At 42.5% G+C, this 26,506-nt stretch overlaps 1 protein-coding gene across 1 annotated transcript in view; it reads left to right on the plus strand.

Moving 5' to 3' along the window:
• The window catches only part of GlnRS (Glutaminyl-tRNA synthetase), a 281,063-nt gene that overhangs the window by 76,662 nt on the left and 177,895 nt on the right, over positions 1 to 26,506 (plus strand). The window contains exons 4-5 of the mRNA XM_068381662.1: positions 17,052 to 17,254; positions 25,908 to 26,050. Of these exons, the coding sequence (XP_068237763.1) occupies positions 17,052 to 17,254; positions 25,908 to 26,050 (346 nt within the window). The remainder of the gene's footprint in view (positions 1 to 17,051; positions 17,255 to 25,907; positions 26,051 to 26,506) is intronic.

Here is a 26,506-nt window from a genome sequence, read left to right on the forward strand (position 1 = left end):
GGAACGTGGCGAGCTTCCTGCACTCGACAGGTGTCAGAGCCTCCTTTTACTTAGACGAATGGCTACTCAGGACGTCATCCTTCATTCGCTGTCTGAAGGACCTCAGATGGACCTTGACTCTATCGAAGGACTTCGGTCTCCTAGTAACAAGGAGAAGTCTCAACTGACCCCATCTCAAACTATTCTCTATTTGAGGATGGAGATACGGAGTCTAGTTTTTTCGGGCTTTTCCATCACCATCAATACTCGAGCAAGCTTTCTTAAAGATTCATCTTTATCAAAAAAGGAGCAGTTGCTCTGTAGATGAGTCCACTGGGAACACTCTCGTCTCTGGAGCAGTTTGTCTCCCTAGGAAGACTCAATCTTCGCCCTCTCCATTTTCACCTCATCCACCATTGGGACAGGGAGAAGGGCTTAGAAGAAGTGTCCATTCCACTTCTAGAAACGATCATGACTTGCCTGAAGTGGTGGGATGTCAATCTCAGACTTCAGGAAGGCCTCTCTCTTGACCACAAGAACACAGACTATGTGTTGTTCTTAGACGCTTCGGACGCGGGGTGGGGAGCAACACTAGACACTCTAGAGTGTTCGGGCCTTTGGACCAAAGACCACGTAAAGCTTCATATCAACTGGAAGGAGATTCTAGCAGTTCTTTTGGCCCTGCAAAGTTTCAAAGACTGATTCGAAACAAAGTGGTGCAGGTGAACGCAAACAACACCGCAGCGTTAGACTGCATTGCTAAGCAAGGCGGGACCCACTCGCAGTCCCTTTACTTAACTGCAAAGGTTCTCCTAGTTTGAACGAAGGAAAGAAACATCACCTTACTTAAAAGGTTTATTCAGGGAGAAAAGAACGTGATGGCAAACTGCCTAAGCAGAAGAAGCCAAGTCATTTCCACGGAATGGACTCTTCATCAGGAGGTGTGCGAGAAACTATGGCGGATATGGGAACGTCCGTCCATAGAACTGTTCACAACCTCAATAACGAAGGGCTTCCTTTTTACTGCCCTCCAGTTCCAGATTCAGAGGCAGTCCACGTCTATTCGTTCTTACTGGACTGGTCTCACCTGGAGGTGTATGCGTTTCCCCCATTCAAGATCATTTACAAAGTCCTACAGAAGTTCGCCTCTCACGTAGGGACCAAGTTGATGTTGGTTGCTCCCCTCTGACCATCAAGAGAATGGTTCACCGAGGTACATCAGTGAATGGTGGTCTTTCCAAGAAGCCTGCCAAGGCGGTTGGATCTTCTCAATGAAGAGGTTCCATCAAAGCCTCCACACGCTTCATCTAACTGCCTTCAGATTATCAAAGACTCTCTAGAGCTCGAGGGCTTTTCAAAGGAGGCAGCTAGGGCAATTATCAGAGCAAGGAGATCCTCTAACATCAGGTTCTACCTGTCTATATGAGAGGTATTTCGAGATTGGTGCAAAGCCACCTCCTTTTCCTCGTCCTATACCTCTTTAGTTCAAATCGCTGACTTCTTGCTACACCTTAGGAATGTACATAACTTTTCTGCCTCTACCATTAAAGGTTACAGGAGCATGTTAGCTGCAGTGTTCAGACACAGGAACCTAGACCTCTCGAGCAATAAAGTCCTTGAAGACCTTCTCAAGTCTTTCGAGACTTCCAAGAAGCATGGGGTAATGACGCCAGCTTGGAACCTGGATGTGTCCTTAAATTTCTGATGTCTGAGAAATTTTGAACTTTTGCACTTTATTTCTCTTAAAGATCTTACTCTGAAGACACTTTTCTTAGTGAGTCTTGCTGCTGCAAAAAGAGTTAGTGAGGTTCATGCCTTCAGTAAGAACGTCAGCTTCTGTACTGGTAAGGCAGTATGCTCTTCAGAGCTTGGTTTCTTAGCCAAGAATGAGCGTCCTTCCAATCCATGGCCTAAATCTTTTGAGATCCCCAACCTGTCAGATGTGGTTGGTAACAAGATAGAGAGAGTCCTATGACCTGTGAGAACACTTAAATTTTACGTTGACAGAACCAAAAATTTCGTGGTGAATCTGAGTCTTTATGGTGTTTGGTCAAGAAGCCTTCCTTACCGATGTCTAAGAATGCCTTATCGTATTTTTTCAGGCTCTTAATTAGAGAGGCTCACGCTCACTGCAGTGAGACTGACCTTCGATTATTGAAAGTAAAGACTCATGAAGTCAGAGCAGTGGCAACGTCAATGGCTTTTAAGCAAAATCGTTCCTTACGAAGCATTATGGACGCAACCTATTGGAAGAGTAAATCTGTGTTCGCTTCACATTATTTAAAAAATGTCCAGACTCTTTACGAGTACTGCTACACTTGGGACCATTCATAGCAGCGAATGCAGTGGTGGGTGAAGGTTCAACCACTACATTCCCCGTATCCTAATACCTTTTTTTCTTCTCTTGAAACTATTATCTTTTTGGTTGTATGTGGAGACTGGGACAGTCTTCCGCAATCATTTGATTTTAGCAGGTGGTCAAGCTTGTTTCTTGAGAGCACCCAGATCAAGGGTATTGGTGGAGGTCCTGTCATAGGGGTGTTCACCCCAGATATGACAGTTCCTAGAGGTCTTTCAGCCCCCTGAGTGGATCGCTGGGCTTCATAAGGATAGCGGACTAATGAGGCAAAGTATCATAAAAGTCAGCTTCCTTATCAGGTACTATCCTTAAGTTTGTTTTATATCAAAACTCTTGAGCTATATTCCTACAATGTTTAATGCTGGTCTCTTACCCTCCACCAAGAGTGTGAATCAGCTTTATATATATCCACTGGCTAAGTTAAATATTTAAAAATGATATTTTCATATTAAAATAAATTTTAGAATATACTTGCCCGGTGGATATATATAATTTAACGCCCTCCCTTCCGCCCCTCTAGAGACCCTACGGGCAGAGAAGACCTGGAGAACTTTGGAATAGTGATGGTATCCTGCAGAGTGGTGGCGTTAGTGTACACCCAGCAACCCAACCCCTCGATCGCTCACGAGTTTTGAATCGGCTGCTGGACCGTCGGAGACGTTAGCTATAAATATATATCCACCGGTTAAGTATATTAAAAAATTTATTTTAATATGAAAATATAATTTTTTATACTTCTCCTTTCTTTTAGATGAGGTATATTTACCTGAAACCTAACAACTTTTTGGTCTCTTTTGCCAATATTTTCGCTTACTGAAACATTGGATACTAAATTTTCTTTCGTTGTTAGCACAATATCTAGCATGTATTTTAGCCTGGTTGGTTTGTCGACCCACTGATGGAGGAATTCATTGTTATCAAATTCTAGTAGCCTATGTCCCCCTGTGTTTGATGTAGAATTCATAGTGTCCCAGTTAACTGCTACATTGAAGTTTTCCATAAGGACATCTAACTTATTGTTAACATCTTGTCGAAGTTGTCTCTACAGCACTAAATCATGTTCATGGGTTTGGTGTGGTGGTCTGTATAATAATTGTATGGACATTTTTTTCCTATGGTGTTAATATTTTCACCTGTCACTTCACATTTGGTTTCTAATTTAATTTCTATGGGGTTTAAGGGATTTTTAACATAGAGCATTACCCCTCCACCTTTTTGGGTGAGGCAATCTTTTTTGAAAAGCTTGAAACCTGGGATTTTGTATCCTTCGATAAAAGCCTTTGTTTATTCTTGAATCCAAATCTAGGTAATACCTATAACATCTAGCTCCTCACTAGCTATCATTGCCCTGAAGTTTTCTATTTTGTTTCTAACTGACTTGGCATTAAATTGTGCCACCCTGAGGAAATTTTCTATCATTTTGCTCTTCCTCTGTGGCTTTGCTAATTTCCCTGATTCACTAGCATTTCAGTTTTACTGTACTTTTATCTGTATTATCCAAGTTTTCAGTCAAATTTACTCTATTTGTTTTTGGAGGATTTTCTAAGGGTCTAGTTTGTTCTGGGTCTACTGTGTTTAAGTAACTGTACAGGCTGGGATTAAGTTGGTTTCTGTATACTCTCTTGCCTTCTTCACTAAAGTGTATTCTTCTTTTGTATAATTTTCTCTTGCCATAGAAAGTATCCCAAAGATCTTAAATTTTAACTTTCTCTTTCTGGCATGTGGCCTTAAGCCTTTCGTTTATCCTTGTGGCCTTACTGAGGGTGAAGTAACTAACATTGAGTCTTGGGAGAATACCTATAACTACAGTATTATTTGTCTTGTTTCTAGCTGTTTCAACAGTTTTTTCTAGTTGTTTAACCAAAGGTTCTGTTTGGCCAGCAGTATCTATTCTTAGGAATTGGTCATTTCCAGTTGCCTGGACAATAATAGTGGTCTTCTTGTTCTCTGTTGTATTTTTACTAACTACTACTACTATCTTCTGTGCATTGGCGCCTGGATAGGACCTGACCTTTCTCCTCTTTTTGAAGCCGAAGTGCTCCCCTTGGTCCTTTATCATAGTGTCTCCATTTAACAACTTCTCTTCTTCCTCTTCATCTGCAAGGGGGGAGGGGGTTGAATTTGTTTTTGGTGTTAATTACATTTCTAGGCCGTTATTTAGTGTTCTGGACCTTAGCTACTCTTCCTCTAGTGGGTTTCATGAACTCTTTGGCTTTGTTGGTAATTTCCTCTCTAGGTTCTATCCTTGATTTTACCATATTTTGTATTTATTAGATGCTAATCCCATTTTCTACCCCATCATCTGTAACTACTTTGTTCATTATTTCTAAAAGTTGGAACTTGGACATGATTTCTATCAATTGTTTTCCTAGTTCTTTGTTTTCATTTTGCAGTTTTTATATTTCCTGTTCCTGCTGACAAAACAGGCATACACTATTATGGTGCAGGTTTGCAGAGCACCCTTCTTTGAAGTCTATGTACCATTGTTTTTTTTTGGCATTTTGCACATTTGTGCTTTAACTTCAGTTTTTCACACATTCATTTTTCTGTTAAATTGTCTAATGCATATATTTGAAATATCAATTAATAACTTTTCTAATTATTAGCTATGTGACCACTAGTGTAAAAAGGGGGAGAGTGACCGATAGTTACCCACCTGCTGTCGCATCCACTTAATCCTGAGAGAGAGAGAGAAAGAGAGTGTCGTCGAGTTCGTAGATCAAAGAACATCAAACATTCCATCCTCTATTTATATCCAAATTGCCTTAGTGTTGGGACTAGTTTTGTGGCCCTAGCTTGTTCTGCTTCCAGTCTATATAAATCCTTTTGAATACTTGAAGCCAAGAATTGAACTCCGCATTCTAGATGGGGTCTTACTAGTGATGTGTATAGCTGTAGTACAGTGTCTTTGTTTCTGTATTTGAATTGTCTCTCTATATAATCTATTAGTTTTTGTGCTTTCTTTTCAGCTTTTTTTGCTCTGTTTGGTGAACTTCAAATCCTTGCTGATAATACCGAGATTTTCCTGTTCTGGAGAGGGAGGTCTCAACCTTCCGGACTCACCAGTGGTAGCTTATACACCCCCCCCTGGAACCCCCCCAAGCGGCGGCGCGAGCCCTAAACCACGCCCCCTTGGGCGGAGTTACCAGGGACGAGCGGGTTGACTCGGCAATGGAAGTCACATTTCTGAAGTTGACTTCGGCACAGAACGTTCTCCTCTTTTTCCCTCCCGCTGCTCCCAACATTTGCTGATTTTCATTATTCTGCACTCAGCAACCAGAGTAATATCTCAGCCCACGGCTTAATTATGTCTAGGCAAATTCTTACCTCCGCGGAGGTGCATCGGCTTAGCGAAGACTCCAGCGGAGAGGAGAACGTAATCAGTAACGAAAAACGCACACAATCGACTGCAGATAGTGATATGCCTTCTAATTCTGATATCGTAAATATGTTACTACAACAGAATCAAACTCTTATGCAAATCATCCAGAAAAGGTAAGGTTTTAAATTCTGTTTACAACGAAAACGTCATATGGAAAGCAGCTGATTTAGACTAATGACGTCACAAATGCAAATGGCGGCCCCCATACGTAAGCTTGTTATGATTTGAATGCTTAGAGCAGGCACTTCCGAACATAGCGTAAGTAGCTTAAGCAAAGCATGTGCATGATTACTACACGATTAATCGGTATAAACAAACTAAATACTCCAATTTTTATATATTACAAAATTATAATTAAGCACACAAAACAAATTGCTTGCCTGACACATTAAAAGCACGCGCTTAATAGGCAGTAGGCTGGACCACAGGTAAGTTCGAGCTTACATTTCTCGCTTTAAACCTATCGACACTAGCCTAGGCCCTGGGGGGCTATCTGATAAGGGTTACATATGAGGCAGGTCTAGTTTATTAATAATAACAGATTTAAACTTATCATTCACTTAAATATGGCACTGAATTAACCTAAGAGGGCTATTTGAGTCGTGAACCCCATTGCCTGACTTCAGCCTTCTAGGTCCGCTGCTGTCCATATTTACTATACCTGTTGAACAAAATTTCAATTATTCTATGGTAAATAAATCACTGATATTAAACATTCATCTCGGCAGAAGTGGTTCACCTGCTAAGAAGAATGAGGCTCCCCCTCCTACTAAGCGCTCAAGACGATCACCTGAATTACCTGAAAGTGCAAATTTAGACCTCTTTTCCTTTTATAATAATGGAGACGAAAGTGATTACGAAGATTTCAACCTTCTTACCTTCCATAAACCCATTCCTTCATATATTTCCACCAATTTCAAAGCTGAACCATCTTTTCATAGAGAAGGGAAAATTCAATTGAATAATTCACTAGTAGCATTAACTTTCAGTGAAGGCCATAGTGATAACCGGGATAAATTCTTTGTTAGTAGTCAAAATAAGGAGTTCTCAGACTTTTTTAAACTAATTAATACTCCAAAGTTGAATTTCTGGCCTGAAGGTAAGGTATTTGATGACAGTTATAAGAGAAAATTTTTTTATGACATTGAAAATATTAAAATGAGTATTTCTGCCTTTCAAGGGCATGCAGCACTGGCACACATTGTATACCCCTCCAAAGTAAATGACATTGATTTTTTTGTCCAAAATTATTATTGGTCCCCTAAGGAGGAGCATAGACCTCATACAAAATTTGATAAGAAATTTCAGAAGCAGAGCACTTCCTAGATACCTCAAGGAAGAAATAAGAGATCTTATAATCAAAGAAGACATTAAAGAAGTTTGGAATTTAACTGAAGACCAAAAATCAGCCATTGCTGCCTGCTTTCACAAAGGTCCCCTCCTCAGAGGAGGGGCAGCAAACTTCAGGGGTAGGAAATTCAACTTCGGGGGCAGATTTCAGGGAAGAAGGTTCAGTTTCCTCAAAGGTAACCCTAACTTTAGATTCAAGTCTCAGCCGCTTAGAAGAGGTAATAGGCGAGGTGGGTACAGGGGGTGAGGTCACAAAATGGACAAGCTAATAGTTCAGGAGCCAGAGAAAAGAAAGACCCTAGAAATTGAGCCATGCTCCGCACCAGTTCAAAGAGAGATTTTTTCAGCACCAGTATTCTATGCACCAGTTGATAACGATGTTTACTCTGCACCACTTAATAATGAGCTTTGCTCAGCACCAGTTAATGAGCTTTGCTCAGCACCAGTTAATTACGAGCTTTGCTCAGCACCAGTTAATTACGAGCTTTGCTCAGCACCAGTGGTTAATGAGCTTTGCTCAGCACCAGATAATAACGAGCTTTGCTCCGCACCAGACCATCATGACATTGGGCCAAATGCTATAAATCAAGATAGAAGTAAAGAGACCTCGCCTTTGGCCTCAAAACCAATGAATAACTCCTCCCAGAGCCCCCCAGAGAATAGGATAGGTAAGTCATTATTGATGAATATTGATAGTTGGAGAAAGCTTCCTAATGCCTCTTTTGCTTGTAAAATTATCAATGAAGGGGTGAGAATTCCGTTTAATAATAAACTTAAAGCCCAGAGGTCATTAAAAAGAACAGGTAAAGATAGATTTTATTCAATTAACAAGCGTAAAATATTGGAAAGTGAATGTGACAGACTGCTAAAACTAGGTGTCATAGAGCAGATCCCCAGAACTTCCTTTTACTACTCCAACCACATATTTTATAAATTCAAACCAGATGGAACAGTACGACTAATCTTTGACATGAAAGTGCTCAACACCATGATTAAAAAACCTTCTTTTACCATGCTCAAGGCCAATACTATATTTCCCTATCTACATCTAAACTCTTGGGCCTGCAAACTAGATTTAAAAGATGCTTATTGGCACATTCCATTACATGCAAGTAGCCAGAAATTTCTAACCTTCAAACTAGGTAAAAGGAAGTTCAAATGGACTGTGATACCCTTTGGACTAAAGACAGCACCTTATATTTTTTCAAAAATAATGTACACAGTGATCAAGTATATTAGAACTTCATATAACATCTTAATATTCAACTATCTTGATGACATTCTCATATTAGCAAAAGATTATGTAAAATGTAAAAATCACATTCAGCTAGTCATTAAGATCTTGTCAGACTTAGGATGGAATATCTCACTTAAAAAATCTACAATTGAACCGACTCAAAGAATTGAATTTTTAGGAGTGCATTACAATATGATTAAGAAAACTATGAATCCCAGTGGGAAAAACATAGAGAAGTGTGTCATATTGGCCAAAGCTTTCTCCAACTCTGTTAAATCCGACCTGCATTCCTATCAAATGTTAATCGGAGCTTTAAATTTTAGTGCATCCTATACAAGCTTGGGAAGATTCCATCTTAAATATCTCCACAGGTACCACAGTTATTTTAATTCAGGGTACAAAATCATTCCCCACACCTTCAAAAAATACCTAAAGCCATGGGAACAGAGACAAATGTACAGAGAGATTAACATTCCAAAACCACAGATAGATGCAGAACTTTTCACTGACGCTTCCAACCAGGGTTGGGGAGGTGCATTAGTAATAGCGGGTAATATGCTCTCAATAAATGGAACTTGGACAAATGAAGAATCCTCCCTTCACATCAATGTAAGAGAGTTATTAGCTTGCTTCTATTCTTTGGAACACTTCATCACAAGGTTATACAACAAGGTAGTCTTAATACATGTTGATTCAAAGGTTACTAATTGTTGGATAAAGAAACAGGGTAGTATCAGAAACAAGTTAGCCCATGAACTAGTCAGGAAAATACTTAGTACCATGAAGGATCACAACATACAGATAAATTCCAGATGGATCAGGGGAGTAAGTAACACCATCGCAGACTCACTTTCCAGGGACCTGGGTTCCATTCACACAGAAACTTCCCTCAGTGACAGTCTATTCTCCTTAATCTGCTCTGACTTCAATTTCACCCCAGAAATAGATCTGTTCTCAAATGGCTTCAATACTAAGTGCAAAAAGTTTTGTTCATCTCTTCCAAATCAAAAAGCCATCAGCAATAATGCACTTACGATTAGCTGGAAGGGATCAACACCTCTCTATGCCTTTCCACCAGGATTCTTACTACACAAAGTAGCTTTTAAAATCAATAAAGAATGCAATAATAATATGCTTTTCTGCACCATATCGCAGGGGACGGAACCATGGATTCCATTAGTGAAGTCAGTCGCGAAGCAGCACAAACGATATATTGTGAAGATCGAAGACTACCAGATAGTTCTCAAGGATTGTATCTCACCCTCAGCAAAGCTCCAATCAACTTTGATCGCCTTCAAAATTTAAAGGATCAGCTCCCTAACGTCTTTCCTCCTGAGGTTTGCTCCAAAATTGCTGTCAGCTTGAGGGACAGCTCCTTGCACAAGTATGAAAACCTATACAACATTTTTAAAAGTTTCATTCACAAGGAGTATGGAAGAGACAACAAATTTCCCCTGTTAGCAATTATTTTATTTTTCAATCACCTTATAGACAAGGGTCTGTCTTACAACACCCTGAAGAGCTACAGAGCAGCTTTAGGTCCTATCTTGTCAGGCTATTTCCCAGGCTACTGTCTTGCAGAGGACAAATATGTCAAAGCAATGATATCGGGAGTTAATAGAAGGAAACCTAGAAATTCTCACCAGTTCCCTGGCTGGGATCTAGACAAAGTAATTTCATTTCTCAACACCACGAAAGATAACTCTACCTTACTACTGACACAGAAAACCTTGTTCCTAGTAGCCTTAGCTTGCCCTTTAAGAGCTAATCAATTTAACAATCTCAGCATTTCCAGGAGCACCTTCACCCCAGAACACATTGTCTTACGGAACCACCCTTCCTTCATGGCCAAAAACCAAAAGAACAACTACACGCCAATAGAGATCAGCTTTAGGAAGCTTCCTAACAGACCAAAAATATGTCCAGTCAGACAATTGAACTTCTATTTGGAATACACCAACAAAGTCTGTATGGAAAGAAACATAGACAGGAAAGACCACATATGGCTAGATGAACACTTCAAGATAATGTCTCTACAAAAAATGAGACAACTTTTCAGGGAGTGCATTTTCAGAGCCGACCCAAATGCAACTAAACAGTCAACGAATTTTCACTCTATAAGGGGGCAAGCTTCATCAAGACTGCTATATAATGGAGTATCGATACAAGAAATCATGTCCAGAATGAATTGGAGAAGCGACTCTGTCTTCAGCTCTTACTATGCTCTCCTCGGCTTACAGGGAGCTTTCGATGCTGTGGTCGCTGGACTTCATCTTCAAGCCCCCTGAAGCATCTGCCTAGCTACCACTGGTGAGTCCGGAAGGTTGAGACCTCCCTCTCCAGAACTGTAAGTTTACTTGTGAACGAAGGTTCTGGAGTGGGAGGTGAGACCTTCCGGACTCAAAGTCTGGGTCACCCTCCAACCCTTCCCCCGTGAGCCGAGGAGACCATGTACAGTACTTAGGAGGGAATATTCTAACAACTTCATAATTCAACAGAGTAGGCTATATACAAGAACACACACATACAATCACTATTATTCCACAGAAAACAAACTAACTGGAATCTTTCAATATTCATATCAACCAAGAGAGCACAAGAAGATTGAATTTACTAGTAAAAAGACCTTTATGTCCAACAATTTGCACCTTCACAGTAATTCCTTCATAACTTGCACTACCAAGGTAAGCTCAACCACTTCTGTGTTATTTTTTGTTCTATTACAACTTCAAAAATGTGACTTCCATTGCCGAGTCAACCCGCTCGTCCCTGGTAACTCCGCCCAAGGGGGGCGTGGTTTAGGGCTCGCGCCGCCGCTTGGGGGGGTTCCAGGGGGGGGTGTATAAGCTACCACTGGTGAGTCCGGAAGGTCTCACCTCCCACTCCAGAACCTTCGTTCACAAGTAAACTTACAGTTACACACTTTCTATTTCAGTACCTAGCAGTGAGTAATCTGATTGTGGGTTACCATAACCTATGTGCATGATGTATTTCCCTCAGTTAAAAGGTATTTGCCATTTTCTGGACCATTAACCCAGCTTCATTTGATCCTCTCAAGGATTCTATGTCTTCTGAGTTTGCAGTACTGTATTCATGCCCAGTTTAGTATTGTCAGTAAATTTGGCTATAGTTAATCCTAAATCTATGTTGTTATTGTAGATCAGAAACAGCAATGGACCAAGGACAGATCCTTGAGGTACTCCGCTTGTAATAGCTGCCCACTCTGAAGCTTCTCCATTGATTATAACTCTGTTTTGTGTTTGTTAAGGAAAGGAGGAACTGTAGTGTATACACCAAATAGTACAGATTCAAGGGTAGCCCACCACTTATGTTTCTGGGTTGTATTAGAAAGGGTTTCTTTCATGGGTAAATTTAAAGGAGAGGGGTATATACTTTCACTAGAGAATAATAAAGGTACCAAATTCTGGAACTTTGTATTCCAGATTCTTTTTAAACATTAAGCAAATTGAACCTTGAATCACCAGGTAGCCTTAGGAGAGAAAGCTTGGTCTGACGGATGCAGCTAACAAAGTACTTTTTCATCATCAGTATGAAACTAAAAAAAAAAAAAGCTGACAATTCCACCAAGCTCCCCTAAGATCTAATTAGATTTTTCTAGTAAAAGATAACAAGCACAGAGATGATCCCACAAAACACATTCTGAGGCTGGATGCCTTTTTATAGTATATTTTTTTGTACTCTACGTACAGTACTGCAGTTTTTTCAGGATGTGTACATAGATATTTCTGGGTCGACCTGTGACGGCTGGTGAAAATGTCAGTGAACAGATGAATCAATAGAATACTAATATCCAGTAAATAATGTTAGACCCGGTGGAGATAATTTTCTAACATACAATAAATCTCAGATTTGACAAATCATCCCTTGTCAAATTTACCACTCTCATTGAAGTTCACAATAGGGTAGTGAATCGATAGGGTGTGCCGAGCAGTGACTTTTTGAGGCAAGTGGGTACTGTAGTACAGTGGAACCTCTACACACGAACGTATCTACATCCAAATTTTCCAACATCCGAAGTAAAATTCGAGCAAATTTTTGACTCTACACCCGAATTTTATTTCGACACACGAAGTAAACATTACGCCATTGAGTGTCGAGTGCACAATTCTCTATTCTTGTGTGTATCGTGTGGTTGTCCTCTGTTTGGTCTGTTATTAACAGTGCTTATTTTCTTCCTTTTCTCACATTTCCTTTTTGATTTTACCTATAATCATGGTACCTAAGAAGCTAAGTTTCAGTACAGGAAGAAGGCAATTCTTTCATTAGAATTGAAGCAAGAAATTATAGAAAAACATGAGAGCAGTGTGCATGTGAGTGATACTGTATGGCTAAACAATATGGCCGGAATAAGCTTATGATCTCGAGGATCATCAAGCTGAAGGCAGCCATTAAAGCAAATAACCATCGAAGGGGATCACCATTATTACAAGACATCGTAGCAATACCCTGGAAGAGATAGAACGCATTTTTTTGATAGGGATAAAGGACAAAGAGATTGTTGGCAACGATCATTTGTGAGAAGGGCCAGCGTGATGAACAGAAAGAAAGAAAAAAGTGAAGCAAAGAAAACCAAGATAGCATTAACAAGCTCTTTTAAATAAGACTTCTCTCTTTTTCTGTTTCTCTCTAAACATAGCATTAACATGTTCTTTAAATAAAATCTCTCTCTCTCTCTCTCTCTCTCTCTCTCTCTCTCTCTCTCTCTCTCTCTCTCTCTCTCTCTCTCTCTCTCTCTCTCGTTCTTCTTCGCTGTTATAGTGTTAGATACGTCTATTATTTTTTTTCCGAGAGAGAGAGAGAGAGAGAGAGAGAGAGAGAGAGAGAGAGAGAGAGAGAGAGAGAGAGAGAGATTAAACAAAAATGTGTTTAGAGTACATATGATTTTTAACAGCGTCAACGAGTTGAAAAACAATTAAATGTAACTAAGAAAGTAATAACAGCTAATCTGAATTCCTTTATTAACTAAAACAAATATTGATACAAATACACTCGTGTGCATATGCACAAACACACACACAGGTGCAAAAATTGCTACACAGTAAGAGAGACGGTCGGGGAGGAGGTAGAGATGGTGACTGCGATAACATACCGTAACTCGTCACTGAAAGTGATGAAAATAAAAAATCAAAAGAAAAAAAATGTAAAAAATATGTAAAAAATATGAAATACAAAAATTAAAAAAAAAAATAAATAAGCTAAGTTAGATTAAAATTTCCGTAGTGTAAGTTACGGTATGTTATCGCAGTCACCATCTCTACCTTCTCGCCGATCGTGTCTCCTCGTGCGTGTGTGTGTGTTTGCGCATACGCACATGAGTGTGTTTGTATCAATATTTGTTTTAGTTAATATAGGAATTCAGATTTGCTGATATTGTTTTTTAGTTACATTTAACTGTCTTTCAACTCGTTAACGCTGTTAAAAATCATAAGTACACAACACATTTTTTTTAATCTCTCATTTTTGTTTAATCTCTCATTTTTGTTTAATCTCTCTCTCTCTCTCTCTCTCTCTCTCTCTCTCTCTCTCTCTCTCTCTCTCTCTCTCTCTCTCTCTATCAGAAAAAATTAATAGACGTCTCTGACACTAACAGTGAAGAAGAACAAGAGAGCCTTACCTTATTTCTTATTTTTTGTTTGGGTTCCCCCAGGTCCCTCAGTGTGAGGCACCTCGTATATCCACCAGAGAGTTGCTAATGCATCTTCCAGTCTTGGATGGTCTGGGATGCATCTTAGGTATTTATCGAGCTGATTCTTAAACACATCTACGCTCACTCCTGATATGTTTCTTAGATGAGCTGGCAGCACATTAAATAGTCGCTGCATTATCGATGCTGGTGCGTAGTGGATTAATGTCCTGTGCGCCTTTCTCAGTTTACCTGGAATGCTTTTTGGCACTATTAATCTACCTCGGCTTGCTCTTTCTGATATTTTAAGCTCCATGATGTTTTCAGCAATTCCTTCTATTTGCTTCCATGCTTGTATTATCATGTAGCGTTCTCTTCTTCTTTCTAGACTGTATAGTTTTAAAAATTGCAGTCTTTCCCAGTAGTCAAGGTCTTTAACTTCTTCTATTCTAGCAGTATAGGACCTTTGTGCACTCTCTATTTGCGCAATATCCTTTTGGTAGTGTGGGTACCATATCACATTGCAGTACTCGAGTGTACTACGCACATAAGTTTTGTAAAGCATTATCATGTGTTCAGCTTTTCTTGTTTTAAAGTGTCTGAATAACATTCCCATTTTTGCTTTACATTTAGCCAACAGTGTTGCTATTTGGTCGTTGCATAACATATTCCTATTTAAAATTACACCAAGGTCTTTAATTGCTTCCTTGTTTGTGATTGTCTCATTATTAGGTCCCTTGTATGCATACACCATTCCTTCTCTGTTTCCATATTTTATTGATTCGAATTTATCGGAGTTAAATACCATCCTATTTATCTCCGCCCATTCATATATTTTGTTTAGGTCTCTTTGTAGTGAGTTCCTATCATCATCACAAGCAATTTCTCTACTTATTCTTGTGTCATCGGCGAAACTTCTCACTACGGAGTTTTCAACATCACAGTCTATGTCTGAGATCATAATAACAAATAGCAGTGCAGCTAATACCGTACCTTGGGGCACACCAGATATTACCTGGGCTTCATCTGATTTCTCGTCATTTGCAACCACTATCTGTTTTCTGTTTTGCAGGAATTCTTTTACCCATTTTCCTATCTTTCCCACAATATTATGCTTTCTCATTTTTTTCTCCAATATGTTATGGTCTACCTTGTCAAAGGCTTTTGCAAAATCTAGATAGATCACATCTGTGTCTTTTTCATTTATCATATTATTGTATGTTTTCATAGTGTGCTATCAGTTGGGTCTGTGTACTTTTTCCAGGTACGAAACCGTGTTGACCCATATTAAACAAATTATTTTTGACCAAATGGTTCATTATTTTCTTTTTTATTACCCTCTCATACACTTTCATAATATGTGATGTTAGACTAACAGGTCTATAATTGCTTGCCTCTAGTCTTGATCCACTTTTGAAGATAGGGGTTATATAAGCTAATTTATGTTTAACATATATCTCGCTCATATCTATACTCTGTCTTAGCAGTATTGCAAGCGGCTTCGCGATAGTGTTTGCAGTTTTTTTTAACAAAATCGCTGGAACTCCATCTGGTCCGGCTGCCGATCCATTTTTAATTTCGTTTATAGCCTTGACAATATCTGCTTCATTAATATCTATATCCGTTAGATATTCGACATTTTCTTCTCTCATTTCTGTTTCATTATTCTCATTCGCAATTCTCACTCTTATATTTTTCTGCTAATATGTTGCATATTTCCTTTTTTTTCATTCGTTAGCCGTCCTTCAATTCTTAGAGGGCCTATTTCTATTCTCCTTTTATTCATCTTTTTTGCATAGGAGTAAAGTACTTTGGGGTTTCTTTTTATATTTTGAAGTGTCCTTTCTTCTAAGTCCCTTTTTTTCATTTTCTTTCGACTGTATAATCTTTTGTTCTGCATTTTCTATCTTACATTTTATTTCCCTCATTTTCCACACATTTTTTTCTTTTGCAAGATTTTTCTTCCACTTTCTAATTTTCTGAAATAAGATCCTTCTGTCTCTTGGTATGCACGTCTTTTGTTTATTGTTTTTTTTCGGTACATATTTTTCAACAATTTTCTCCAGTATTTTGTACAGTATGTCCTTACTTACCTGTATATTATCACTTATAAATACATTTTTCCATTCTTTATTCAGTTCTTCATTTATTTCTGACCATTTTATATTCTTACTGTAAAAGTTATATTTTCCATATCCTTCCCAAAGTTTTGTGCTTTTATTAATTCTGTGATCACTTGCTTTGGAATGAACTATCAATTCTATGACATTGTGGTCTGAAATTCCCGTGTTATACACTATTATTTCTTTAACATAATTCACCTCATTCACAAATACTAGATGACATTTTCCTTTCTTGTTGGAATGTGGTTTATTTGTTGCATATTATGTTCTAATAGCATAGAGAGAGAGAGAGAGAGAGAGAGAGAGAGAGAGAGAGAGAGAGAGAGAGAGAGAGAGAGAGAGAGAGAGAGAGAGAGAGAGAGAGAGAGTATTTATTTAAAGAACATATTAACACCATGTCTACCTTCTCGCCGATCGTCCATCTCTTCCTGGCTTAGCAAATCCTACACCTGCGTTGGCCTGTGTCTAAGGTAAAATGGCAATAAAACACATTTTTTATTGATTATTTCTTTATAATTATCTTTTTTACATGCTTCTTTCATATTATGCAGTTATGTTATTGTTATATGTAATTATATGTATCCATTTATTAAGAATTTATGATGGGTTTTTAGGCTGAGGAACGAATTAAATGAATTACCATGTATTCTTATGGGAAAATTCGTTTCTACATCCGAACATTTTCTACATCTGAAGTTGGTTGTGGAACGAATTAAATTCGTATGTAGAGGTACCACTGTATTCCTTTTATTAACTTGGATTAGTTTTAATTTGTGAATTTACAGCTTTCAGGGTATCTCTGTGACCTAACCCTTGTGAATGCTACGGTCCGACAACCTGTATTAGCAATTTTTAAATGTCTCTTCAAATTCAAGAAGTACTGAAAATTAGATGTGTTTTGGTTTTCTTGTAGCTAAATATTGTTAGATAATATGTGGCTGAACAATTTGTGATTGTATAAATTTTTCTTTTGACAGATATCGCTACAATGTTGGTCCATTGATTGGCCAGGTCCGAGCATCTCTTCCATGGGCAGATAGTAAGAAAGTGAAGGAGGAAATAGATCTTCAGATCTTGACACTCCTTGGTCCCAAAGGAGAAGAGGATTTAGTTAAGCCTCCAAAGGTCAAGAATGCAGAAAAGAAGGAGAAAGTGGATAAGACTGACTCCGCCCCTCAAGGTTGGAATTTTTTGTTTAGAATGTCTTATTACCTGTGGGTAATAGAGCATGCAGTATTTTAATTTTGACTCATAAATTGTAACTTAGGTTAATAAAGTATTTTCATATACAGTATCTTGGAACTTTTACAGCATACAGTATGGAAGAACATTGTTTGGGATTTGATAAAAAATTTTAGATACAAAGGCCTCTGGGATGGGCTACCAGAAGTACTGTTTGTTCCGTAACCGACATTCAAACCACGCTATTTAATAGGGGTATTACTTTCGGCGTAGCTGAAATGACGAGCCATTAAAATTTAACGAGGGTTTACTACCCACACCGCTAGTTAGCGGGGGTAGGGGAGGGTAGCTTGCTAACCCCCCCCCCCCCCCTCACACACACCTGTGCTTGAGCTCACTTTGCTCTCGGCTCGGATGGTAGACGGACGTGTCCTCTCTCATCCTCGCTTTTCTTGGCAGCCATTAATGTTTTTTTGCTTTTTTTTTGACAGGTTTGTGTGTGAAGTTGGCCTCTTATGCACACCTGTCCTGGATTACCCGACCGCCCCTGCGGAACATTCATGTCAGCGGTCGAGACAGACCCTCACACCCTTTTCCCTTACTGTAGAGGCCAACGGTGTGATAGTAATAATAAGTGTGGTGAGTGTAGGGAGTGGTCTACCTCCCAGTGGGAGAGGTTTTCTCGGCGACGTAAGAAGAAGTCCAGGCGGGATATTTCTCCTTCGAAGGTTTCTTTGAGGAGAAAAACCCAAGGACTCTTCTTCCGTTGCCCAAACCTCCTCCGAAGCTCCCACTTGATCGGTCTCTTTAGAGAGACGGTCGAGTGGTAGCGTAGACCGTGATTCTGTTTTTTAAACTCGGGGTTCGAGAGATGGCGTTGCCTCCCCTAGCGAGGCAGCTCCACCTTTCCTCCCCGTGGGAGGATGTGTCATTAACCGATTTATTTCAGCTTTTGTCTTCCTTGGGGCTCGAGGGCTCGCCCTCCAAGGAAGTCTTACTTGACTACATCCGATTGGTGCCGCTGTCAAGCAATCGCCGCCTCCGGCAGAGGTTGATCCTCTGTCGATTGTCGACGTTATGGTGTCAGAGGTATCCAATGCGGTATCACCCATCACCTCTGCCTCTTCAAACCCTACAGTAGCTGACGGCTTAGTTTCTCCCGTTCCTGTTCAACCGACGGGGGAGAAACCAAGTCTAACAGTCTCTCCTGCTAGTGTGTCTCTCCCTCGGGGGAGTTCACTTACAGAGACTCCTCTTTGGAGGACTGCAGAAGGTCAGCTTGCTGATCCAACGGCCCCCAGAGGGCGTATTCGTCGCAAGGCTCGCCTTCCTCTTTGCCAGAGAGGCCTTCCTTCACCTGCGGTGAGGAGGCGCCTCTTTGGTTCTACATCTTCGTTGCAGTCCCCCGCAGAGGAGCCTCGTCATCGATCACCGACTGTTCCTGCTTTGGTCCTGGACCTTTCTGCGGATTGTTCGCTATCCCCTTCGGTGGGAGGTCGTCCTTTCAAAGAACACGTCGACCTTCCACCCGTCAGACCTGCCGACCTGCTGTCGCCTTTCCTGGATGCTGATGCGCACTACACGCCAACGAAACCTGACCTCCACGCTCGTCAGACCTCGTCATCTAACCCTAATCAAGGGCGTATGCGCCAACATGCGCATTCTTCCCATACGCGCTATGCACCTGAGCATACGCGCCCACGTTCTTCTGCGCGCCAGGCTTTGCCCGAGCAAACAGATACTCGCCCACGCCCAGCTGCGCGCCAACCCTCACCTGCACGTGAGCTCTCCTCAGTGTGCCATCAACCTCCTGCGCGCAGCGCTCGCCCGCGCCCCAGCGCCCACACCCAGCAGTCATCTCTCCTGCGCGCCCACGATCTTCTGATCTCGGCGCTGTTGGGAAGTCTAAGTTGACTTCTCCCACGCGTCAGCTTTCTCCAGCGCGCCAGCGCTAGCCATCGCGCCGACACGCGCATTCACCTGCACGCATCCCTGAGGATACGCGCGCCCTCGCCCATCCTCTCCTGCAGTTGCGCGCCATCATTCTGACGCGCGCCCACGAGCAGCACAGGCTTCAACTGCGCGCCCGCGCGCCAGGGGCATCTCTCCTGCACACGCTCGCCCTACGACTTCTTCAGGGACACGCGAGCTCTCGCCCGCGTGCCCAATGCCCTGATCCTGCGCGCCAACAGCCTCCCGCCCGCGCTCCCGCGTCCCCGCAGTCTCCCGCGCCCCCGCAGTCTCCCGCGCCCCCCGCAGTCTCCCGCGCCCCCCGCAGTCTCCCGCGCCCCCCGCAGTCTCCCACGCCCCCCCCGCAGTCTCACGCGCGCGATTCCTGTTATTCACCATTTCACGCCCCCGTGCAAGCATCAGTATCTTCCCACGCGCGCGAGACTGCTGAACAACGCATGGCAAGGTCGCCATCGCCTCATTCCCCTCCCCGCAAGCGCATAACAGCGCGTATTGTGGTGGAACGGAAACATCCAGAGGGATCCAGGATCCCTAAGCCTTTCCAGGCAAACCCACCCATGAGATCTCCTCCCAGGGATCTTTCTATCCCTGTCCCTTCAATGGGGGTGTCTGATAGCGCGTCTGTCAGCCAACAGACTTGGTTTGGTGCACTAATCAGAGGAGTGACACAGGCGTTTAAGCCTGTTTTCTCTGAATTAGGTCACAGATCCTTGGCTGTCTCCACCCCTTTGAAGAGAAAAAGAGGAGTTCCGTACCCGGTAACTTCTCCAAGGGCTAAGTTGACTCCATGCAAGCCTTCAAGGCAGGTTCCTTCTTTCCCCCAGACTATTTCTCCTTCCCTGTCGGACGAGGACTTCCCGTCCTCAGGGGAATCACGTGAGGTGAGACTTTCCCCCATCGCACCAATGAGGGAAGCCTCTCCTCGCGCTGAGATGTCTTCTCAAGTAGGGGCTGGAAGGAACTTAACATTTTCAATGTTAGAGTCCTACATCCTTCCCAGGAAGGAATATAAGGACTCTTAAGACATTACCAAAGTCCTCTACAAGAACCAGGACGGAGCCAACTAGCCACTCGGAGAACGTCCGCGACTCTCCCCAAGGAGAGCCTTTGGGGACAGGAGACTGCTGCAAGTCCAACATCAGGAGGAGAACAGCAAGAGTCAGAATATGCGTTTTGGCAAGTTCTGACTCTAATGAGGGATCTCAATGGGTTTTCCGACCCAGAGATCCCTCCTCGAGAGGGCAAGGACACGGTCTTGGACCGTGTATTTGGTACTCAGAAACCCTCCAAGGCCAGTGCAGCTCTGCCCTGGTCTCAGGGGGTTAAGAGTACCAGAGACAAGATCGCTGTACAGCTCCCGGAGATGTCCTCCTCCAACCGTTACAATGCCACCAACAAGCTCCTTCCACCTCCTCGCGTACAGCAGAGGAGGTACTTTGAGATCTTGGAGGAGCCTTGTTTAGCTCTTCCTCTCCACCACTCGTTGGAAAAGCTTACCAGGGGAGTCCCTCTTGAGAGAGACTCCAACCGGCAGGTCTCGTTCTCAGCAACCGAGATCCTTAATCAGGAGAAGGTTGCGAAGTGTGCTATGCAAGCCACTTCGTGGCTCGACATCTGGTTTGGGACCTTGGGTATCCTGATACGCTCTGAAGATTTCTCCAAAGAACGTACCAGGAAAGCTATGGAGACGTTCCTTCTCTCAGGAACTCGCACGATCGAGTTTCTGGCCCACCAAGTCTCAAACTTGTGGGCAAACACCATCCTGAAACGTCTGGATGCGGTGGCTGGGAGATTCCATCAGAAAGTCCCTAGCACCGAGATCAATAGGCTCAGACATTCTTCTTTAGAAGGATCCATCCTGTTTGAGCCTAAGGATGTGGAACAGGCCGCTGAGAGGTGGAGGAAGTCTCATCAACACTCCCTCCTTCATAGGGCTTTAACATCTAAGCCCTATAAGTCCTCAGCACCCCAGTAGTCCTGTCCAACCAAGACCACTAAACCAACGACAGCAGCGAAGACCGTGGTATCTAAGCTCTTTCCTGTCAAGGATAGGAAAGGCAAAAAGTCCTCCAGGAGAGGCAAGAATCCTAGAGGGAGCAGCCGAGGCCGCAAACGCTAGGATTGACAGTCCCCCTGCATGTCCAGCAGTGGGGGGATGCCTACAAAGTTGCTCAGACAGGTGGAAGCAACTCGGGGCCGATTCCTGGACGATTTCCGTAATCAGTCAGGGATATCGCGTCCCGTTCACAATATCTCTACCTCCCCTGACGATGATTCCAGTGTCATTGAGCTGCCCTTTGGGCAGAAGTCCAGACACTGTTGAAGAAGGGCGCTCTCCAAGAGGTCCTCGACGAGTCTCCAGGCTTCTTCAATCAACTTTCTTGTAAAGAAGGCGTCTGGAGGCTTGAGACCAGTCATCGACCTCTCGGCTCTGAACAAGTTTGTCAAACAAACTCCGTTCAGCATGGAGACAGCAGACACGGTCAGACTAGCAGTGAGACCGCAAGACTTCATGTGTACACTGGATCTAAAGGACGCGTACTTCCAGATCCCAGTCCATCCGTCTTCAAGGAAGTACTTAAGATTCAGTCTAGACAACAAAGAGTACCAGTTCAAGGTGCTGTGCTTCGGTCTCTCCACAGCACCACAGGTTTTCACCAGAGTGTTCACCCTAATATCTTCGTGGGCACACAGGATTGGCATCCGTCTCCTCCGTTATCTGGACGACTGGTTAATCCTAGCAGACTCTGTGTCATCCCTTGTTCAAAACCGGGACAAACTTCTGAGACTTTGCCAAGATCTGGGGATCATGGTAAATCTCGAGAAGTCCTCACTGCTTCCCACTCAAAGACTGGTATATCTAGGCATGAGTATAGACACCAATCTCCACAAAGCCTTCCCATCAGACGACAGGATAGCAAGGCTGAGGAAGGTCGCAAGTCCTTTTCTCAGACGAGAACTTCCAGCCCAATCGTGGTTACGTCTCCTCGGTCACCTTTCATCGCTAGCTCGTCTAGTTCCCAACGGTCGTCTCAGGATGAGATCCCTCCAGTGGCGACTCAAGTCCCGGTGAAATCAAGGTTACGATTCCCCGGACGTCTTGATCCCTATGGGACCTGCGAAACTGACGGACCTGGAGTGGTGGGTGGCAGACGAGAACCTACGAAAAGGAATGGATCTTCTCGTCCTTCCCCCGGATTTGATGCTGTTTTCGGAGGCTTCAAAGAAAGAGTGGGGGGCCCACGTGCTGCACCACACGACCTCAGGCCTGTGGTCAGAGTCAGAAAAGTATCTCCATATAAATCTTCTAGAGATGAAGGCTGTCTTCCTGGCCCTTCAACAGTTCCAACAGTACCTGGCAAGTCACTCTGTGGTGGTGATGAGCGACAACACCACAGTAGTAGCCTACATCAACAAACAAGGAGGTACTTTTTCGCAGCAGCTATCCCATCTAGCAGTAAAGATACTGAGATGGGCCGAAATCCACGCGATACCAGTATCGGCACGCTTCATTCCAGGCAAAAGGAATGTGCTCGCTGATAATATGAGCAGAGCGTCTCAGATAGTGCGTACCGAGTGGTCTTTGGATCATCAAGTAGCCAACAAAGTCCTGACTTTGTGGGGTTCTCCGACTGTGGATCTTTTCGCAACGGCTCTGAACTTCAGGCTCCCGCTGTACTGCTCCCCAGTCCCAGACCCCAAGGCTCTCTGGCAAGATGCTTTCCAACAACGGTGGGACAACATCGACGTTCACGCCTTTCCCCCATTCTGTCTAATGAGGAGGGTACTCAACAAGACCAGAACATCGGTCAATCTTTCAATGACCCTGATAGCTCCGCTATGGCATCACGCGGAATGGTTCCCGGACCTTCTGCAACTCCTAACGGAGCTACCAAGAGAACTCCCTACACGGCACAATCTGCTTAAACAACCACATGCCAACATCTTCCACAAAGCCGTAGCTTCACTACGACTTCACGCCTGGAGACTATCCAGCATCTCCTCTCTGAGAGAGGATTGTCACAACAAGTTACTGTCAGGATGTCTGGACACCTGCGAAAGTCATCTGCAGCAGTCTACCTGGCAAAGTGGAAAGTCTTTTGTGGTTGGTGTCGTGGAAGGGGTATCTCTCCACTCGATGCCACTATTCCAACAATAGCGGAGTTCCTCGTGTATTTGCGGGAAGAAATGCGCTTTTCAGTCTCGGCAGTGAAAGGCTATCGCTCAGCCTTAAGTTTAGCTTTCAGGCTGAAACGAATGGACATTTCTTCATCGCTAGAACTTTCTCTACTCATACGTAGTTATGAACTTACCTGCCCTCAGTCGGAAGTGAGACCTCCCCCATGGAACGTGGTTCGAGTTCTCAGGTCTCTTAAGAGACCTCCCTATGAACCATTACGCCAGGCATCAGATTGCCACGTAACTTGGAAGACGGTTTTCCTGTTAGCTTTGGCCTCGGCCAAGTGAGTCAGCGAACTTCATGGTCTCTCGTATGACATCGCACATTCAGGGATGGGGGGAGGTAACGCTCAGCTTTGTCCCTGAGTTTATTGCTAAGACTCAGAATCCTGGAGTGGCTGATCCTTGATTAGACTCCTTCCGGGTTTCTAGTCTCCGTTCTGTAACAGATGACCCAGACCATCTCTTACTATGCCTAGTAAGGAGTTTGAGGCTATACCACAAAAGAACAGCTGCAGTCCGTCCTCATGTGCCAGCACTATTCGTCAGCAGAGGAAGGACTAAGAGGAGAGTCACCAAGAACACCATCTCTGCATGGATTCGTATGGTCATTGGTCTGTCCTTGAATCCAGATCCTTCTCCGTCACGTCGGCTTAGAGCACATGATGTCAGGGGCATAGGTACGTCCCTGGCCTTCAAAAGAAATTTCTCTGTGAAGCAGGTTCTTCAAGCGGGGGTATGGAAACGTCAAACAACGTTCACAGCCCACTACCTGCAAGACGTGACCCACAGGAGGCTCGATACATTCTCTATCGGCCCTGTGGTGGCTGCACAACAGCTGGTTTAAAACCTCAAGCTCCTTATTGGAGAAGTAGCAGAAGGTTGAGAGCATTGTTACCCCGGTTTTTAGTCTGCATGAATGAAAAGGTTTGACTGGCCCTTATTCTTTTTTTCATCATCCCCTCTCTTGGGGAAAGCAGCATCCTGGGTTCTCTGCATAGCTGACCTCAAACCACTGCAGGTAAACCATGCTCCCTTGTGTTCCCATTATTAAGTTAATACTGTTACGTCCCCATACCATGATGAGGTGGTATTGGGAAAGTCCTAGTCTACAAGTTTCCATCTAAAGAACTTCAGAACAACTTCCTAGGACGAGTCACACTTCTTCATACCTTCACACACGGCTTGCATAGGCCGCAGTCCTTGCGTAGCAAGGTTCTACCGAGGTGCATGGACTCCTTATTTCTTGGGTGCTTTCACACTCAAATAATAAGCCCCCGGGCAAAGTAAAAAAGCCAGAACTAGCTGGGACGTCCACCCTTCCTAATGGGTGAGTCACCCCTATTAAATAGCGTGGTTTGTATTCCAGTTACGGAACAAATGACAAATTCGTAGATAATTTGTATTTTTCCTAACTATACAAACCTTAGCTATTTAATCAAACTTGCCCGCCAGCCCTATCCCCCTAGAAGTCCTACCTCCAAGCAAAGTGAGTTCAAGCACAGGTGTGTGTGAGTGGGGGGTGGGGGTAGCAAGCTACCCTCCCCTACCCCCGCTAACTAGCGGTGTGGGTAGTAAATCCTCGTTAAATTTTAATGGCTTGTCATTTCAGCTACGCCGAAAGTAATATCTCTATTAAATAGCTAAGGTTTGTATAGTTAGGAAAAATACAAATTATCTACGAATTTGTCATCTTGCGCCTTTTCTTATTACTGCTAATGTTACCACTTGCTTGCTTGAACCCATCCCTTATTAAGTTAATTGTCTACAAATAATCGAGAAATGAACGAGCGATGCGATTCTCGAGAGCAGCTCCTACGTGCTCGGCCATCTTGCATCAGCATCTGTAAGTGTACTCGTATCTCAAGTTTTTGCTTTTATCTCAATGCAAAAATTTGCTTGGAGGCTTGCTCGCATCTCAGTTTGTTCGTATGTTGGGATGCTCGCATGTCAAGGTAAAACTGTACTGTATTCTGGAGTTTCTTAATTCAAGATTTAATTTGAAAAAGTTCATTACCAGAAAAATTAGACTTATGGTTAGTCTAGAAAGTTGATTTTATTATTTGAAAACCATAAGTTGCCTACCCCTCTCCTTTACTAGCAATTCACCTTCATCAGCATGTGTGAGTCAGCAATATTAAAATCACAGGTGGGTCTTAGAAATATAGTAAATCGAATTTTGATCATAAAATTATTTTTTTCTATCTTCACCTGATGTTCACATACATTCGCACCACGCCATCCCATTGTCAATAGAATAAGGGATTGTTGCAACTTTGAGACTGAAAATAAAGGTACTATAGCTTGGCCAAGCCGTTGTTATTGCCATTAACTGTGAGGTTGTCCAATTACTTTACTAGAGGCCTAATTATGTTAGAAGGAAAGAAAATGTGAAATTTTTCTTTATGTTGATATAACCAAACTTCAGAGAGAGAAGCAATATGAATATCATCTTAGTATAAAACTAAATCTTGCTATATTCTATTTTTTTTTTTTTCCAGAGAAGCAGTGTTTAACAATGACTGAGCTTTTACGAACAGTCCAGTTTCACGCTCCTGGAGAAAACCACAAAACTGATGGCTATATAATTACTGATCAAACGGAGCGGCTATTAAAGGAACATCTCAAAGTAACAGGAGGTCAGGTAGGAATATGAGTTTTTTTATTGCTACTACTAGTACTACAACATAAGGAAAAATAAAATACCAGAGAGAAATAATGAAATAGTAGTACAGTGGAACTTCTACATACGATCGTAATTCGTTCCAGAAACTGCTTCGTATGTTAAAACAATCAAATGTTGGAGCAAATATTCCCATAAGAATACATTGTAATTTCTATAATTCGTTCCACAGCCCAAAATCCTATAATAACTCCTTAATAGATTACTACATATAATTACACATAGCAATAACATAATTGCATATGAAAGAAGGATGTAAAAAAGATAATTATAAAGAAATAATAAATAAAAAGTGTGTTTTTATTGTCACGTTACATGTTAACATGTTCTTTAAATAAATATCTCTCTCTCTCTCTCTCTCTCTCTCTCTCTCTCTCTCTCTCTCTCTCTCTCTCTCTCTCTCTCTCTCTCTCTCTC

This window comes from Palaemon carinicauda, chromosome 10 (genome assembly GCF_036898095.1).
Source record: "Palaemon carinicauda isolate YSFRI2023 chromosome 10, ASM3689809v2, whole genome shotgun sequence".
NCBI lineage: Eukaryota > Metazoa > Arthropoda > Malacostraca > Decapoda > Palaemonidae > Palaemon > Palaemon carinicauda.